Source organism: Dromaius novaehollandiae, chromosome 27 (genome assembly GCF_036370855.1).
Source record: "Dromaius novaehollandiae isolate bDroNov1 chromosome 27, bDroNov1.hap1, whole genome shotgun sequence".
Classification (NCBI taxonomy): domain Eukaryota; kingdom Metazoa; phylum Chordata; class Aves; order Casuariiformes; family Dromaiidae; genus Dromaius; species Dromaius novaehollandiae.
The window spans coordinates 635642-654746 of record NC_088124.1 but is presented as its reverse complement, the minus strand read 5'-3'; the positions used below and the strand labels follow the sequence as shown (position 1 = coordinate 654746).

General features: G+C 51.4%; 1 protein-coding gene across 1 annotated transcript in view; it reads right to left on the bottom strand.

Moving 5' to 3' along the window:
* CACNA1S (calcium voltage-gated channel subunit alpha1 S) overlaps positions 1 to 17181 on the bottom strand; it is a 45870-nt gene extending 28689 nt beyond the window's left edge. The window contains exons 1-11 of the mRNA XM_026101232.2: positions 16966 to 17181; positions 11772 to 11877; positions 6933 to 7072; positions 6268 to 6401; positions 5489 to 5641; positions 5008 to 5213; positions 4155 to 4258; positions 2927 to 3075; positions 1805 to 1886; positions 1017 to 1177; positions 94 to 319 (exon numbers count right to left, since the gene is read on the bottom strand). Of these exons, the coding sequence (XP_025957017.2) occupies positions 94 to 319; positions 1017 to 1177; positions 1805 to 1886; positions 2927 to 3075; positions 4155 to 4258; positions 5008 to 5213; positions 5489 to 5641; positions 6268 to 6401; positions 6933 to 7072; positions 11772 to 11877; positions 16966 to 17126 (1622 nt within the window). The 5' untranslated portion in view covers positions 17127 to 17181. The remainder of the gene's footprint in view (positions 1 to 93; positions 320 to 1016; positions 1178 to 1804; positions 1887 to 2926; positions 3076 to 4154; positions 4259 to 5007; positions 5214 to 5488; positions 5642 to 6267; positions 6402 to 6932; positions 7073 to 11771; positions 11878 to 16965) is intronic.
* Positions 17182 to 19105: the final 1924 nt, after the last annotated feature.

The following is a 19105-nucleotide window of genomic DNA, read 5'->3' as shown; positions in this document are numbered from 1 at the left end:
GCTCTCCTCATACTGCAGCCTTCTGAAGGGACAAGGCCAGTGAGGCTTGGGAGGGCAGTGAGCCCACATAGCCCACACAGCTCCTGCACCAACCTGGTGATCTTGAAGATGCGGAGGAGCCGGATGCAACGCAGCACAGAGATGCCCAGGGGTGACAGGATGCTGAGTTCCACCAGGATGGTCTCCAAGATCCCCGCGCACACCACAAAGCAATCAAAGCGGTTGAAAAGGGACATGAAGTACTGGCGCAGGCCCAGTGCATACATCTTCAGCAGCATCTCAGCCACAAAGAGTGACAGCAGCACCCGGTTGGCATTGTCTAGGGTGGGAGACCCAGCCCATCAGAGCATGGACCTTTTCATCTCAGCATAGCACAGCATGAAGGCCGTGCTGCCAACCTCCCTTCTCTGCCCACCACTGACCCCTGAGTGGCAGCTGCAGCAAATCCTTTTTCTAGGGAGCACGCAGGAGAGAAGGGTAAGGAGATGGTTGACACATCTACAATGATGTGCTTGCATTTGTGAGTGTGTGTTTGTATCATGCATGCAGTTTGTCCGCATATGTGTCTCTGCATGTAGTGTGTGTGTGCAGGGCTCTGTATATGTGTATACATGTGGCTGAACTGTGAATTCATGTGTGCACGGCTGTATTGTATGTGTGCATGTGTGTGTTCACATGTGAGCATGTGGTCAAGTGTCTGGGCGTGTATACTCTGTGTGTTCCGTGGTAAATATATGCATTCTGTGTGCGCGCTGTGCAAGACCATGTGCGTAAGAGTATACACTCTGTATGTATAAGCGCACACACTGTGCATGTGCCATGTGTCGCTGTGTGACAGCACTGTGCTGGTGGTGCACATACACTTCTGTGCAAGCAGTGTTTGTGTGTGTGAACAAGTTTGAATGTGTCTAACAGGCCCTGTGCTATGCTAATGTGACATGCAGAATGAGTGTGTGCATGTCTGCATGACAGCAGAGTGTCCACAGACCTCCCTCATTCTGGTGCTCTTCACTCACCTTGCACCCTTGTTAGCCAGTCAGGCTGTAAGTGGTGTTCAGAGGCGATGGACAAGGTGTTCAGTGCCACGAGCAGGATGACAAGCCAGTAGAAGAACTTGGACTTCACCACATCCCTGCACTTCCTACGAAACATTCGGTTCCAACGCCTCCACTGGCGGCTAGAGAGACAGGCCAAAAGGGTCATGCAGGGCCAGCCAGCAGGTCCTGCCCAGCCCTGGTGACTGGGGCAGTGCCTACAGACAGCAGAGTAGAACTACCCTTGCTCCCTTATCCAGGGCCCTTCCTGACCCTGGGAGGGTCAGCCATCGGTGGGGCCATGTGAGTGCTGGGAAAAATGCATGGTGCTACCCCACTAACAACTGGGGGCTCTGGGGTAAGGGGAAATAACCAGGGGACATACCCACTGGCTACGTTAACTCAAGCTTTGCAGTTCATTCATACAAACACCTCCTGAGCCCTTTCTGGCTTGCAATGGCTTCTGGTTTCCTGCCATGGGTGCAGCTCCTAAATCACAGGACATGCTGCATGGGGCAGGAGAGGATGCCTGAAGCCTGGTTCCAAAGTGAAGAGGCAATTTACCCTGAAGTGGCTTCTTGCCAATACCAGAGCAAATTTCCCTGCTGTTTGATATCCTGGATGTTTGTATCTCATCCTTAACACGTAGCCCTCAGCTTTCCTCAAGGAACTGTGGTTGATAAGACAGCCTGGCACAGCCAGGATGGCAAGAGAGAAACCGTGCAAGCCCACGTGCAAGGTAGCAGATGGTCCAACCAGTGCATACTCACAAGTAGACAATCCATTTGTTCATGCCCTCAATTTCATACAAGCTCTCTGTCTCCGACCCTCCTTCATCCAACGACATCATACCTATAGGGGGAGCAACATTGCAGGCTTTCCTTGGAGCCCTTGGGAAAAACACTGGGGAAAGGATCTCTCCCAGGAGTACATCTGAAAGAGCTTTCCTACTTGAAGTGAATATAAGAAACACAGTCCCAGGGAGACAGCAGAGAGAGCCTTGATAGGTGGTTTTGACTGTCCCATGCAAACCAAATAAATAGGAGGAACTGGGAACACCTGCACTGCAGCAAGAGCGACAGCAACCCAGTGGGGTAGGCTGAACAGCCAGCAGTGTATAGATAGGTTCCCCCATCATGCAAGATGCTTCCAGAACAGAGAAAAACTGGGATCAATAGTGATCTAAACAAGTGCTGCACAACAGGAGGTGTTTAAGAACACTGGCTGCAGGTGTGAACTTTGATCTTTCCCATTTTTTCCTAAGGCCTTTTGCACACATGTATCAGCTCAGCTTAAGGTATCAGAAGTTACTACACTTCTTGCTGGGCAGAGCACTGGCAGAGGACATGACTGAACCACAGACCCCTCAGTGCCAGAGCTCCCCAGGCCTTGACGCACCCTTGATGGCTATTTTTTCATCTCCTGCCCTGAACCACATCTAATCTTTCAAAATAGTCAAGGTCAGGAAACTCATGTATCTTTTAATGTGTGAGCTAGTAACCCCACACTCTGCCCCTACACACACAAGTGCACACACACATGGCTTCTCATGACCATTTCAAGTGCATTTTGCAAAAGAAAGATGATCTAGGCCTTGCTAACTGGGTGCCGTTACCTTCTGCAAATATTAAATAGGGTGGTTGAGGTGGAGATTTCACACAAGGGCCAAGTTATCTGCTAGTTTGGATCAGATTCAATAAAATGATTCAGGAAAGGAAAAAAGAGGAAGAAAACTGTTCTGCAGAAGTCAAAGCATTTTGTTCCGTAAGTTTTCAAACAAAACCAGTCTCTGTGACTTCTGCATGGCTCCCCACCTTGCTGTCCCTCCAGGATGCTCAATGTTAGGAACTCAACCTCTGCGCTAAGAGTCTTAGCCCAGGCAGAGCTGGTACCTTCTCCTCTGGCCCGATCGCTGTCCATGACTTCAGCATGGGTGATCCAGTCCATGTAGCCCTTCATATCCTCCTCCAGCTGCTGCTTCTCTCGCAGCTTTTGAAACGTGCCCCGGGACTTGGCCTTCTCACGTTCTTTGGTGAACTCACTGGAACAAGGCAGGAAATAGAGTGAGATTTAGGAGGAGACAGCATGGAGGCTGTAGCCTTGGCCACATGTCACAGCTCTGTCCCAGGCCAGTCCTTGTAGAAAGATAAAAGCCTGAAATACTCTACCCCAAGAGACTGCTCTACTGACTCTCCTTTCTCTTGGCTCTGTTGCATGATGTAAGAATACAGGGGAACACCATCCCCTTGATGCCAGTCATGGTTTCTTCCCCATCACTGGCTCTTCTTTGGGAGCTCCTTGCTGCAGGTGGCTGTGGCTAGACAAGCTAACACTAGATGCTGCAATGCTGCAAAGGCTGTAGGAGATCTCTAGTCCTGCTAAATGCCAGAGCAAGCAGGGTCCCACCCATCTGGAGGGGCAGAAAACTGGCCCAAGCTCTCCACATGGGAAAGGTGAGCTCATCACATGGCAAGTAATCAGGACACCTCTTTCGTGGCAACAGGGAGAACGTAAGTCTGCCAGGGCGAGTGACACGCCATATGCATAACAGCTTTAACTGTGTTATCATTGGAATTAGCAGTAATTGGATAATTTGGCATGTAAGTGTTAGGATCATTTTAAGCAGACCGATGATAACTGGTTATTGTATTTCAATTAGACTGTTGAAACATTGATTAGAATAATAATAATTCTCTTGGATCTTTTGCACCCACATCAAAGGTGTGTCCTTACCTTGCCCATAAGAAAAACACACGGGCTCGCAACAGGACAGTAATGTCACAGACACCCAGTAAAAGAGAACGGCTGTCTTGTGATGCGCACCCATGGGGTAACGACTGCTGATTGAGCTCTTTGCTCAGCTCCTTTTACCTCTGGTGCTTGCAGACTGCAGTACAAACATATAATGTCTGTGTTTACTGACATCTACTTATGCTACAGAGAGATTTCTTTGTTGACTGTTGAGCTAAAGTCTTGGACAGCCCCAGGCCATGGCAGTTGATACAACAGCTAACTGAAGGCTCAATGTTTCTAAATAACTCTTGCATAGTTGAAACCAGCTAAGGCCCACACTCAGCTCATTCATCTTCTGGCAAAGACAAAGGACAGGGCAGCACTTACCCGCTGAGCACCCCCAGCACCAGGTTGAGAACGAAAAAGGAACCGAGCAGGATAAGGCTGACAAAGTAGATCCAGGGCCACTCATTCCCAATGGCATCGTTCACCTCACAAGGAGAAAAGCAGATGAAGCACCCTGAAGGGGAGGCATGATCTACCCCATATTTCTTCCCTGGGGACCTCTCAACAGCCTGTGGGAGCTTTACCCTCAGAAAGGAGAGTTTGGGCTGGCAGCACATTAGCCTGTTTCTCTGAGCCCTGGATCCCCACCACTCTGTACCTAGCCTCAGGGGAGATAAAGCCAGACCCAAGCATTTGGGGAGCAGAGTTCAGCCCAAACTTCATCAAGATATTCTCCCAAGGACAGCAAGATACAGCCCTGGAGAAGCATCCAACAGTCAGTCATGTCTGGGCCCAATCCATACCCTTTCCCTATGGCCTCACTGGCTTGACAAAAATATCAGTAGACCACTGGGTTTCTGAAAAGCTCCAGCACCAGAAACCCTGGAGCTCAAACTACCTGCCCCTGCTCTTATGAATGAAAGGTTCCCCTGGACCAGGGCATCTCCTGACAGGTCAGAGGCCAAGGTCGGAGTTGAAGCACCCTTAGAGCACAATTATGCCTGTCTGGAGAGAGAGGGAAGCTCAGGCAATGCCGCACAGCAGACATGCAGATGTGCCTGATGTGATGGAATGGAGACTGCACTATCAAGCTTGTGCACAGGATGTCTTTCAATGAGGGAGAGATCTTAGCCCTGCTAAGGGGTCCTGTGTACTGGGGGGAATTGCCACCTGTGAGGCAGGGCAAGGAGTCACCAGTGTGCTGAGCTGGGCTGCCCAGGCTGCTGGAGCCTACCCAGTAGAGAACTTCAGTCCAGCCCTCCATGGTGATGCACTGGTAGACAGTCAACATGGCGAAGCCAAAGTTATCAAAGTGAGTAATGCCTTCGTTGGGCCCTGGCCAGCCACTTCGGCACTCAGTGCCATTGATGGTGCAGTGACGCCCGTGGCCAGAGCTGGTGCATGGGGCTGGCTTCTCTGGCTCCACTGTGGCAATCACATCTGAGGGGGGAAAGCTGTGTTGTAAGCAGCGGGCTAGGTTAAGGAGATCAGGTCCCAGCACCTCCCAATCTCCTGGTGAAGCCTTCCAAAAGGGGCCCCATTCACCACCTTCTCATATCATGTACCATCCCCAGAGCTGTGCCCTCTACCAAATAACCTTCCTCCATGCCACGCTCCCATGCCTGATGCTGGTAGGACTAGAACACAGGCTCTGTGGTCCCCAGAGCAGCCACATACAAACACCACTGTCCTGCTGCTGCCTGCCACAGCCCCACCTGTCCCAATGTAGTAGCAGGTCTTGTGCATTTTGCCCTTGAAGAGCTCTTGCCCGACAATGGCGTAGATGATGATCATGAAGAGGACCAACAGGGCGATGTGGAGCAGGGGTACCATGGCCTTGATGATGGAGTTCAGGACAACCTGAAGGCCTACACCAGAGAGAAGGGAGAGGAGGTCAGCCACTTCCCAAACAGCCTTGGGTGTGCCTTGCACACTTCTGCTGGCCTCTCCAGACCTGCAGCCTCCCCAAAATACCCCTTGCCAAAAGGAGAGAGAGGGGCGACACCAAAAGCTGGCACAGGTGAGGTAGGACTGAAAGCCCTGGAGCAGGAAATCCTTTCTCTACCCACAATATGAGAAGCTGGGAGACCCCAGCAGAGCTAGTTGCCAGACATTGTTGGAGGGTGGTTCATACCCCTCCATTTGTTCTGTTCCTTTCTTCCTGCCTGTATTCACACAAGTTATGGGAGAAGGAGATCCCTGTCTGGAGAAACTAGAGTGAGACTCTGGCCCCCTTTCCACAGCCTACCAAAAGGTGCTGATGCTGAGCCCTGGAGGGAGCTATGTGTGCTGTGACCTGCAAAGCCCCGATGTTGACAGCTGCAAGCTGTAGGGTTGAGTGAAAATTTGCAGCTCCTCTGCACCCACTTTCTGGCCAGGCATGGCCCAAAATCCATGTGAAACCTGCCCTGTGCCCCCACCCCCATCCCAGCCAGGAACAGGGGTTCATATCCATCTGCTAGCCCTTCATGCTGACAGGGTGAACATCACCCACTTGGCACTCCAGACACCAGGCGCAGGGGTCTCAGCACGCGAAATGCTCGCAGGGCCTTTACGTCAAATCCACCTTTCCCACCTGAAGTCCCTCCTTCCCTGGCGTTGATCTGCTCCAGGGTCATGGTGAAAAGCCTATAAGAACCAGGGCACAGGGCAGGGGAGGAGGTGAAGGAAGGAAGAGAAGGACATGAGGATGGAGACTAAGAAATCTGTGCTAGGGAGTCAGAGCTCCGCAGCCAAGTTGAGCCTGACCCGGAGAATGACTCTTGGCTAAGCCCAGCTCACGGGTGCACCCACTGCTGGGCACCCATCTGCTGGGATCTAACCTGCTCTGTCAGGCAGCCAGGAGGCCTCCCATCCCCCTGGTGCCCAGTGGACCCACTCTCTGTGTGCCAAACCCCAAAGGACCCCATGCCACTCACATTCTCCAGGGCAAGGAGCCCTGAGAAGCATGAAGGAGTCAGACAAAAAGAAACAGGAGTTACAGAGGAGCCCAGGAGGAGAGGGCAGGGCAAGAAAAAGGGGCCACATGGGAAAATGGCATAAACCGACTCTACAAGCTGCCCCAAAACCCACTGTGCTCACTAGAAAAAATGATCTAACTGGAATATGGATGAGGCCTGGGGCAAGCTGAGTATCGGCAGCTTCCCCTCCTCACATTACCCCAGAGACACGATGGAGAAGTCAAGCACATTCCAGCCATTTCGGAGGTAGGCGTCTGCATGGAAAAGAAACCCGTAGGCAATTATCTTGAGCATCGCCTCAATGGCAAAGAAGATCAGGAAGGCGATTTCGATCTTCTCCTGGGGGTTGCAAAGAGAAGCAGACACAGTGTTAGTGCAGACTGCCACCTCCCCTGTATCACCAGTCAGCACAGCTGCACCCGGCGGGTGTCTGGATCTGCCCTTGCTACCAATGCCGTGATCTCCCATGCACACTAGGCAGCACCTTGGCTGCCCCAAGCAGAGTGGGATGGCACACTGAGGCATCATATGCTACTCTCTTGCCTGTGGCATGTTCCCTTGCATCCCTTCAACAACAAGCTGCCAGGAACAGGTTCCTGGGCTAAAGATGCAAGTTCTTAAGAAATACATCAGCAGAGCCACCATTTCCTAACCCAGTGTCCAAAGGTGCCTTGTCCAGGGCATTGCATATCTCCAGTTCCCCTCCCCACTACCCTATCCTTCCATCCCTGCCTGGCATTCCTCCCACAGCCCACACTGCTTCCCTCTCCTCATCCTCTCTCTCTGAGGACAAGGCTTGCTGGCTCTTTTCTGGAGACACTGTGCAGTTCCCATGGAGTGAGCTGGCCACATTGTGGCTTCCCTTGGGCATCAGGCTCCCAAGGGAAGTGAGGCCCTATCTAATGCCACAAATCTGCATGGCAGACATGCCTGGTAGAGTGAGCTGCTAGAAACTGGCCCAACAAATGTCTCATGAACTTCTCTGCAGGGGATCTGAATGGCAGACTGGGTGAACCCTGTCTAAAAATGCTTTTTTCCTGCTCTCCCTGCCTGCTGGGTAAATTCTTCCCAAACAGATCCCCTGCAACAATATGTCCCTCCCCACACCTCCAGGCACTGAAGGATGTGGCATGGCGTGTCTCCCCTTGGGAGAAGAAGAGCCAACCCATGGCTCCACGGGGCAGAGATGCTGTGCCTGCTCCCACACTGCGTCTGGCGTCCAGCTGCATGGGCTCAGCACAGACCTCGGCAGCCACAGGGCCCAAAATAGCTTGCCTTTACACGAGTGTAGCTGTCTGTGCCCACTTGGCTCTGTCTGTCACTCTGATCACCGTCCTTGCTACTGATGGTCGTTTCCAGACTGGGATTAAAATGCCTTTGATGCAGACAGATGGATGAGGGTATTTATATTTCTGGCTTTCCATAGCCCCTCTTCTCCATCTGCACCCCACGGATCAGCAATTGCTGAAGGACGGGAGGCAACCCTGCTTGGCTCTGCAGGGAATTACATCTAGAAAGGCAAAAAAGTCACCCTGGGACCAAATCTGCATGTAGTTCTCCACTGGGGAAGGCCTGCAGTAGTCGACCTAGTGAAAGCACACAGTACACTGTACCCCTTCCTCCCATGGTCCATCAGGTTTGTCAAACCTAAAATGCTGTCCATTCAAGAAACCAGGACCAGGGAACAGACAGGAACATTGCTTGCTCAATCATCACCATGTCCAAAAGCAGTGAACATACCAAGTGTCACAGAATCAGAGAATCACAGAGGGTTGAGGTTGGAAGGCACCTCTGGAGATCATCTAGTCCAACCCCCCTGCTCAAGCAGGGTCACCTAGAGCACATTGCCCAGGACCCTGTGCAGATGGCTTTTGAATATCTCCAAGGACAGAGGCTCCACAACCACTCTGGGCAACCTGTTCCAGTGCTCTGTCACCCTCACAGTAAAGAAGTTTTTTCCTTATATTCTTGTGTTTCAGTTTGTTCCTGTTGCCTCTCATCCTGTCACTGGACATCACTGAAGAGTCTGGCCCCATCCTCTTTACTCCTTCCCTTCAGATGCTTATACACATGGATAAGCTCCCGTCTCAGTGTTCGCTTCTCCAGGCTGAAGAGTCCCAGCTCTCTCAGCCTCCCCTCATATGTGAGATGCTCCAGTCCCTTCATCATCTTAGTAGCCCTTTGCTGCACTCGCTCCGGCGTCTCCATGTCTCTCTTCTCCTGGGGAGCCCAGAACTGGACACAGTACTCCAGAGGTGGCCTCACCCGGGCTGAGTAGAGGGGGAGGATCACCTCCCTCAATCTGCTGGCAATGCTCTTCCTAATGCACCCCAGGATACTGTTGGCCTTCTTGGCCACAAGGGCACATTGCTGGCTCATGGTCAGCTTGTTGTCCCCCAGGACTCCCAGGTCCTTCTCTGCAGAGCTGCTTTCCAGCAGGTCAACCCCCAACTCATACTGGTGCATGTGGGCAGATTAGGTGAACCCTGTCATTGTATCAGTGTCATATATACAAGTGCCAACTCCTTGTTGGATCTGAGGGCGAGACTCTGAGCAGAGACCTGTGATTACTGTGATTACTGGTGCTACCGGGGCTGGGTCACCAAGGTTTTAGCTGAGGCAACTCAACACAGCTTGCCTCCCCTACTTCAGAGAGGTGGATCCTACCAGTGTGAGTGCTGCTCCCCTGACCCCTCCAAACCATCCACAGCCTCCTGCTCTCTTCCATGCCCTCGGTTTCCACTCCTGCCCCTGCAACATCAGCATCCCCATGCCCTTCCAGCCTCTCTGCCACAATCATGCCCCACTCCCCTTTCTCCTCACATCCTTAACCCTCTTCACCTCCACTGTCCCACGCTCCCTTTGCTACCTGGCTGGGTGGTAGACCTTACTGTGGCTGAGTCAGTTATGTGCACCAAGGAGCTGAGCAGGATGCATGTGTGGACTATTCATGCCAGAACATACAGGGCAGATAGCTTTTACCACCATAAGGCTGCTCTCTAGGGGCTCACAGCAACCATGCTTTGCAAAATATAGAGTAGCTTTATGTCTTTCTCTCCTTCCCCTGAATGCAGCTGGGACAAGCCATGCAGATTTGAAATGCAGAAGGGGATAGGACAGCCAATAAACAGTTGGCACACAGTTACAGCAATCTCATAGCCTCCCCTTCCTTTGGAAACTGAGATAAAAGTGATGCAGGACACTGGGAGCAGAGGAAGTGTCCCACAAATGCTGTGGGAAACCCTGCATGGGAAGGTCACAGCAGAAGGCCAGGCAGGCCTTGGGAACTGTCACAGGGTATGTCCAGGGAGAAAAATTTCCAAACAGCTCCTGAAATGCTGCTTCTCTTAATAGGCTTTTATCAGAGCATGGGGAGTGCTTGGGGGGCAGAGATGTGCAGGAAAGAATTTGGAAGAGTTTTCTGAATGATTTGCACAAATACTTTTGAGCAAGGGGACTGGACTAGATGATCTCCAGAAGTCTCTTCCAACCTCAACTCTTCTGTAATTCTGTGATTTTCCTGCCTTGTCCCCCTACCCCCAGATCCTCCTTCCCCCCCACAAAAAGTGACAGGGCTTGACAAATCCCAGGGTTGCAGAGACAGGATCCAAAAAAGCATTCTCTGCCTCTGTCCTTGCAGGCCTCCTGGTCTCAGCCAAATCTCATGCCAGCAGGGAGCGTCCATCCCTGCTGATTTCACCTCCTGCTTTCCATGCTTGATCTGTCCCAGTTTTTCTTTGCTTCTATTATCTTTTGGCTGAGACAACTGCACCTTTCAAATCCTGCTATGCCCCTGCAGTCAGGGAAGCAAAGCAAAACCAGTGTCTTAAGCTTAACTCTGTCCTGATCTTGCCAGGCCTCAGAGAAACTGGTCAGACTGTGTGCTGTGTGGCTGAACAAAGATGCCAGGAATTTTCTCTGTGTGGGTATTTTTCATTACCGTCCTCTATGGATCTGTCTTGATTTTGTTTTTAAAAGAAACAATAATACATTGGTAACAGTGGCCCGTTTTTACTCTTATTCCAAGGAAATGAGAAGTAAGCACTACTTTAATGTCATTGAAAGCCTTTTGAGAGGGAAAGAGCCAAAAGCAGCTAAAGGAATTAAAAATTGCTCAAATAAAATCCTTATTTTGTATTTTATATTTCAAATCCTTTGAGTGCTTTAATATATTCACTGCAGAGTCTCTAAGGAACAGGCAGAAATGAGAGGTGTTTTTTAAGTAACTAGGTGCCAGCAATATTTGCACACAACCCCCTCCACAACACTAAGAAGTCCTAAAATCAGCAAGAAATAACATTTTACTAAAACAAGATGCATTTGGATATTTTGATTCACCACCCAAACTTAGACACTCAATGGAAGTCAATGTGGATTGAACCACAAAAGAGATTTGAAGAGGAGAAAGTAGTGGTGAACCAAAACTGATGCAAACTGTTGATTTAGATCACACCAAAATATCTTATTCCAGGCAAAATGGAGTGTCTGGAATAACTGATTGCAATGGAGTGACCTCTCAGCTTAACAGGGTCTCCCCCCTCCCATTTAAAAGAACGTCTCAAAATTAAAAGACAGTTTCGAAATGCAAGGTCAGAAAATTTTGTGCCAGAAACAATGAAACAAAACATTTCAGCCTTTCAGGAAGAGGATGCTCCCTTTTGGAAGTGTCACAATAAAAATTTGAGTGGATTTGTTCTTTTTTTCAGCATTAATTCTTCCTCCCTCTGTATTTCACATACATCTGCTGGCTTCGATCTCAACCTGGGGGTGGTTTCAGCCCCTCTAAAAACCCATTCTCTCTGACTTTGCAGCATCTCTTGCTGGACGTAAAAGGCCCCATTTCACCCTTCAGGGAAGCAGAAGCTTTTGGTACAGCAGATTCCACCATCACAGATACTACCACCACGTACCTATGGGGAATAAGGAATCCTTGTGCTATTAATCTGCAGTTTTACATCTCAGTGGCGAGACAACAGATTTAAGTGATAAGTCAAAACTTTTCACAGCTGCTGTGGTTGTGGAAGGGGCTGTGCCTTACCAGGCTGGAGTTTGCAATGTTGGTGTCATCCTCAGGCATTGGCAGGTAGATGGCCAGTGCCACACAGTTGGCAAAGATGGTCAGAAGGATGATGATCTCAAAGGGTCTGAGAGGAAGCATTAAGGAATGGAGACACAAGAAAGGAACCAAAAAACAAATACAGCCTGTGCCACTGTCCTGACCTGTCTGGGTACATGTGGGGAAACCCCACAAGCTGTGCGGAAACCTTCCGTTGGGGCAGGAAATCAGAACAGTCAGGCTTCATGCTCCACACTTGTTCCCCTTTGTTGGGCCCCTGGGGATGGAGGGGATTTGGTAGTGATGGACCAGGATGAGACACAGGGCATGGATATTTGGGACATGGCTGCCAGAGAAAGGCAGCGCTATCATGGGATATATGGAGAGGGGAAACAAACTAAAAGGCTGCCTTTGGGGAATAAGCAGGGCATGGAAAAGCTGACAGTCTCCCCCTCGTCATCCTTTGGTAGGTTGTCTGGAAGGTTCAGGATCTTCTCCCCAAATGTAAGCACTTAGCCAAAGCATCACCATTTGGAGTATGCTGGCCCTTGCTCCCTCTGCACTCAATGGCATTAGGGAGACACTTCTGAGAGGCAGATTTCAGGGGGGCTGTGTCACTCCAGCTAGGAGGTACCTAGGGGCAAGACAGCTTAGCCAGAGTATCCTCTAGCAGAACATCCAGCTGCCATCCTATGGCCTGGAGTGCCCCAGTGTAGGCAGTACCACGGGCTGGGAATAACCAAGGCAGCCAGCCTGAGCTTTGTCCCCCACTTTAAAAGAGGGTATTGAACTGTCTGGGCCCTGTGGCATCTCCAAACAAATGGTCTGACCTGCTATTCCCCCCGCAGGCCCTAGGATAGGCACTTGGTCACAGCTGGGTTCCTGCTGCCTTCACTGCTCCGCTGGGCCATTGAAATCTCAAGATCAAGCTCTAGCTCTCATGTTCCTGAATCCCTGACAGAGCTCAAATTTTGTCCCCAGCACCCTGTCCAGGGAAGGGCTCTGATCTCAGGGATCCCAAGTCACTATTTCTCCCAGCATGGTGCAAATCCACTCCGTGGTCTCCAATGAGTGCAGCAGACATGGTTGGACAGCTATCATCTTTTGCTGTCTCTCATTACCTGACTCTGCATAATTTAGTCCTTGCTCGAAGACCCAGAGAGATCAGGACAAGCACAGCATACTTACTGACTGTGAGGAGGACTGATTAGAAACAGTAAGCAGTGCTCAGGACTGTCCAGAGCCCCTGACCCAAAGTATTCTGGAGTACTTTGACCACCAGAAACACCCTCATACTCTCATATCCTTAGTGACTGATTAAGCCCTGGAGCTGGTTACACCAAGGCCTTGCTGCAGAACTGAAGTGCTTCTGGGTCCTAGACGTGCTCTAGTCAATGCACCATGGGGCTGTGCTTGTGCCTGAAAGCAAAGGGGTCTTTTCCATTCATCCAGTGGCCTTGTCCTGCCAGACGACTTCATACTGGATAGAGCATGGGGCAAAAAAGTACACCAAACATTTTCCATCACAATGCTCATCCCAAAGTTTTCTGACAAATAATGTTCCTGATGAGTAAATGTCAGTTCTCCCTGATTCACTTGCTTCATCTGCATTCATCAGTAGCACTGAAAACCACTGAAACCAAAAGTACATGTAGGAAATGAAAAAGTTGGTCCAAGTGTCCACTGGGCCAGACCCACCCATAGCATAAATCAACAAATAGCAATCAGCATATCCAGTAAATCAGCACATCTCCCCTGCAGCCCCTTCTCCTCACCAGTGTCCTACTAGGCAACATTAAGAGCAAGAAGTTATGACTACAGCCAGTGCCTACCCCCACAAACTGTTCTGAGATCTCTCTCATCGGCATCCCTACCTGTAACTACCAACCTCCCTGTTTCATCTCTATCACTTGCAAACTGATACATCTCATACATTGGGTACAGATGTTTCAGTAGCACAAGATGGGATTTCTCAGTTTTTCCATCTAACCTTGGGCAAATTCTCCGAAGGAGCACAGCTCCCAGGAACACCATCTGTGGGAACATCTACAACTCAGCCATGAAGACTGATACCACTACAGAGTTCAGCATAGCTGAGGGTGAGGGGCACTAAGGAATATTCTCTCCATCTCCATTTCAGCCTGCTGAGCTGACTGAGTGCTGCCAGTTGTGTCCTCCTGTGCTGGTCACAGTCAGGTTATTTTACCTTTTCTGGACCCTTCTGGCCAACAAATTGTTGATACTTTAAAAACTAAAGTCAACTGGAAAAGCTGCACCCCTCTGTGCCCCAGGTAACACAGCCTAGCCCAGGGGATAGAGGCTTCCCTGCCTGCTCTGACAGAGTGAGATGAGCAGTCCACCTTGCCAGCACTCATTCCAGACTCCACATGGTTGCGAGGATGCAGGGGTGTAGGAACCAAATTAGCAACATGGAGCAAGCTGGTGAAAGCAATGGAAAGAGGAGCAGGAATCATGGCCCATATCCTGCCCCAATAGCCACTAAACTGCAGAAGTAAAAGAGCTTTTGCTTGTTTCTCTGCTCTGGTGATCTGGATCTCCCTCCTCCTAGAAGGGAGAACTATCTTGCAATTGGAGGTGAAGCTAGGACCCAGTGCTATCCTGGTATCAGTTTGCTGCCTGCAAGTCCCACATTGCCTGCCAGTGTTCATGAGCCTGGCACTGTCATTAGGTAGAAATGCAGTGGGACAATTCACCTAGCCAAAAGTCATGTACTGTCACTGGGACAAGGGGTCTCTGCCTCTTGTCACTGATCACTCCAGAGACTCAAAACCCTCCTCATCTCCTTGCCCTGCAAATATCTGTTTTGCTCCCTAGCAGCCTCCTGCCATGCAGCATCCAAGGAAACCAACTTCAGCCTCACAGTGGGAATTAGGCACTCAGTGCCTTGTTCATGGTCCCCAGACTTCTCACCCTTCTGCCTTAAAGTCCTCCTGGCTACAAAATGACCTGGAATCCCAGCACTCTCCAGCTGCCTGGAAAAGACCGTGTCCCAGCTCCGTGCCTCAGCTTTGTGCCTCTGACAGTGCAGAGGCTATGCAGTAGAGATGGGGCCAAGGAGCAGAGATGTGTAACAGCATCCTGAACCTGTTCACCAGGTATCCCCACAGAGAATGGTCATGCTAATCTCCACTTGGCAGCTGGTCTCGCCTTGAAGTCCATAACAACCCACAGGAGCTGGAACAACCCCATCATGCCTTGCAAACCCTGATCCCTGAGTGAGGGGAGACAGGTGCATTGGTGTATAAATACAGGCAGGCACAAGAGTGGTGCCAGCGAAACCCAATGCCCAGAATCATCCATCTCCCACAGGTCAGGACCACCTGCACCTCTGATCTTCTTGGTGAGACATCTACCTTTTCCCTCCATGCCCCTTACCCAGGTTCCCAGTGTGGGAAAGACCCCTCTCAGTGTGCTATGCAGTTGCTCTGGCATATGTTGGCCCATTAGTAAGAAGGCATTTGAGCATGCTGGAAGATGTATATACTCTTTGCAGCTCTACCCCTGCCACTCGGGTCTATGGACAAGTTCTTTCCGTGTTCTGTGCCCATGTACGATACAGTCACAGCTCTGGGAAGGAAGTGCTTGCAGAACACCCCATTCCTCAGCCAAAGAGAAGCAGAAATGGCAAATTCACCAGTTTTGGCTCTGCTCCCTCCCCTCAAAGGTCAGAGAGCCTCTTTGTGCCAGGTAGGAACAAGAGGGCTCAGACTCCATGCCTAGCAAAGCACTGCCAATGGTGTGAGCATGCTGCAAGTGTCTGCAAATGGGCAGCTCGGGCTTTGAGCAAGATGGCATTGCTGGTGGTGCTGGGGCATGGCTTTGGTGCCGCTGTAGCACCATGTATACCACAATGCAGACTGTGTTTCCAACCAGCAAGGCCTGGCTCTGCAGCCCCCAGGCACAGGAGGAAAGCTTGCTCCAGTGGGGCAGGGCTGCCCAAGCTACCCCAGAGAGGAGAGAACCCCAGACTGAGAGAACCCTGTCAAGGCCAGGGACACCTAGATGCATCCAGTAACTGAAATGAGAAAAGTTGGGGTGGGAAGACTGGATTTGCTGGAAATGCCCAAATCCCATCAGTTTCAGTTAAGCCCAAATGTTTTGTTGAAACCAAGTGAAATGTTTCCTCTGCCATTAAAGCAAAAATATCCTCTTTCCTTCCCCATAATACAAGTTGTATTTTAAACAAACAATGGCCTAAAATTATTCCTGGGTGGGTGGCAGAAAAATGGCATTTTGGCACTTCCAAGCTAAAACACCCCAGTCAAAGCATGGCCAACTGAAGAGCAACCATGCCAAACCCATCCATAAGTAAAACCAGAGGCACAAAGAGATACTGTCCCTCTAAACAGCTTCACCCATGAAAGCCTTCACCTGTGACAAAAGTGGTGGGGAGGAAGAGGATGAGGAGATTGAGATGGTAATGGTGTTGGCAGGGTGCTGGCTAGCTGCCCACGGCAATGGCAGGGAGCAGCTGCAGGAGCAGGCAAGCAGTGACACACACACAGAGCCCAAGCGGTTCTCCGTGGTTTCCCTGCCTACCTCCCAAGCCTCTCTTCCTTTAGGCTGGCCTGTCCTCCCAAGCTGCATCCTCAGCACCTGCTCTTCCACCCTGGCCCTCCTCCTCTTCTTGGCCCCATCCCTGCCCTGGGACAGGCCCTGCATCCTCTTCTCTGACACCAAACTCTCTCCCCTCCGGACAGGCCACCTCCTGTTTCTCCCCAGCATGGCTCCTACCAGCCACAGCCAGCACAAAACATGTATATGCCCACATCCCTTGCCACCCAGGCTGTCTCCTGCTTCTGCAATACCTTGCTGAGGATCCCCCCGAACCTGGTCTGCTCCTCAGCCCTGTCTTTCCCACTAGTTTATTTGTGCCTCCAGGTTGCACAGCCATCGCCTTTGCCAATACACCCTGCTGGGGTGGCCTGCGCCCCCCTTTTCCTTTCCTTGCTCCCTCACAGGCCCAGTGAGACAGCCAGCACAAACAGCCCCACCACAGCATATGCAGAGTCAGCTCACAGACTCAAAGTGTGCTGAGGACTTGCCTGCCTAGCAGCCCCAGGGGGGCCTGCTCCAGCAAGCACTCCTCCTTAGCACCCATGCTCACAGGCACGCACACATACGCACTCCCGAGTCCACCCAGTCCAAAGGATACTTCCACTCCACGATGCTGATGCATGCCTTCCGCAGCGGGTTTTGCAGGGTTAAGCAGAACAGAGCCCTGGCTGGCCGGGGGGCTGCTGGCGGCACCGGTTTCTTGGACTTCTCCTTCTGTTGCCTCTTCTTCACGTCATCTTGGGGGGAAGCAGGCTCCATGGTGTTTCTCCCCTAGCTGCCTCTTCCTGCCCCACAACCCAGCCCTCTTTCCCCAGATCCTGGCCAGCCAGAGCCCCTCTGGATCTTCCTTCCTGCTAAGCCCGTCCCCTCTGTGCACTGGGGGAGGTGGTGGGGGAGTGGGGGCTGGAGGCTGCACTCACATGCACAAATGCACAAAGCATGAGTTTAAAATTAGACACTAGCCTGGCTCCAGGGTGCTGTCATAGTTTCTGAGGCAGCAAAAGGACCCCAGCAGCTGTTGCTTCTTTACCCAGCTTATCCTGAGGCGGGTGAGTGCTTCACATGCCACTGAGCCAGGCGGGGGGTGGGGACAGGCCACCCAGAGTCAGGTGCACACCCTCCAAAGGAAAATTGCCCTCACCCTGGGTCACCCCATCTCCCTTGGCCTTCCACGCCCAAGTGGGGAGGCTGGGCTGGCTGGGGGAATGCGTGTGGCCCCATTTGCTGAATTGCATTTCTGGGGTGAGATGGAGAACCTGACTCTGGCCAGTGGGACACTTCCCCAAGGAAGGTCACCTCACAAACTTATCAGCCCTGTCTCTGCAGGATTTCACCTTCATGTGGAGATCCTCAGATGCAAACTGGTCTCTCGAACCCTGGGCCCTGAACCTCTGGGGATGGATCTGTCTCACAGACAGGGACTTTGACCCCAACCTCAGAGGTTCTGGGAGTGATGCTGAGCCCAAAGTATGCCTTGGCTGGCACTGGTCACCTCAGACATCCCCTGGTCAGGCTCACCTCTCCAATTTTGCTTGTAGGGCAAGGGGCATGTCTGAGACATGCAGGAATACAAGAAGCTTCGGGTAGGCTCTGTTCTGCTCCAGGGGTGTCTTGGCAGTTCAGCTGGGCTTAGAAAAGCCCAGCTGGATATATGGACAATGCTGGGGACTTCTGAGCTAGAGGTGTCAATACATGTAGAGAGAGAAAGGGGTTATCACAACCTTTCCACAGCAAGGGAAACAGAGGCATCAGGAAGGGCAGTGCTTTGGGTTTTCCTGCAAACCATGGACTGAGTCAGCAGAATAATTACACAAATTTTCTTATTTACAGGTATGTCCCTCAGCAAATCTTATCCCTGTCCTACAGAGATGCTACAGCCTAACATGGCCAGGCAGCTACGCCCAAGTCAACCCCTGCATCCCAGAGGGAGCTCTACCCACTGTACCACACTGCCTTGCTCAAAGCTGCTTCTCTGCTTTGCAGGGTCATTTTGCCAGCTGCAGAGCAGGCTGTGATGAGGGCCAGGAGGGCCATGGCACCAGGTGAAGCCAATCATTCCCTTCTCTGTAGCTCATGGCAGGAAAACAGCATAAGAAAGCAACTCCTGCAGCTGCTCCAGCCCATTTTTACACAGCTGGAGGGGAGGAGGCCTCAACTGTAAAGGTGCAAACTCAGTAACCTTCCCCCTCCTACACCACTCCGCTGCATTTTCAGTAAATCAGAGTCAAATTATTCCTGCCCAGGGCTCCAGCCTTGCCTCCGTGTCACTGAGGCACGTCCAAGCATGCCCCTGTTTCTCTTCTGGCCCTCATTCTTTCCCTCTAAGCGCTGCCGAAAGCCATGAGCTGTATTTCTGCTGCTGCCGCCTGTGCCTGTGCAGGAGCGCCTGTTCTTGGACTGTGTCCTTCCTGTCAAGACAAGGATTTGAGGTCCACCTAGTGGTGAGCCAGTGGACAGGCTGCAGCATGCACTTGGCATGCTTATGCTGGCAGCAGGCGCTGCTCCCTGGCATGGGGCTCCAGCTTGCCCTAGGGCTGTTCCTGAAGCTAGGACACTGTTGGCACCTTCTCAAAAGGCCTTTGCAGGGCATGAGAAGAAACATCTGCCCTTTGATTCATCCTGCAACAGCTGTCCCAGAGGATGACAGCATGGTGGAAGATCTGCTGCAAGCAAGGGCCTGGAAAGGACACTCAAGGTCTCTCTGGACACCTTCATTCACCATCTGCTCCCTTCTGAAC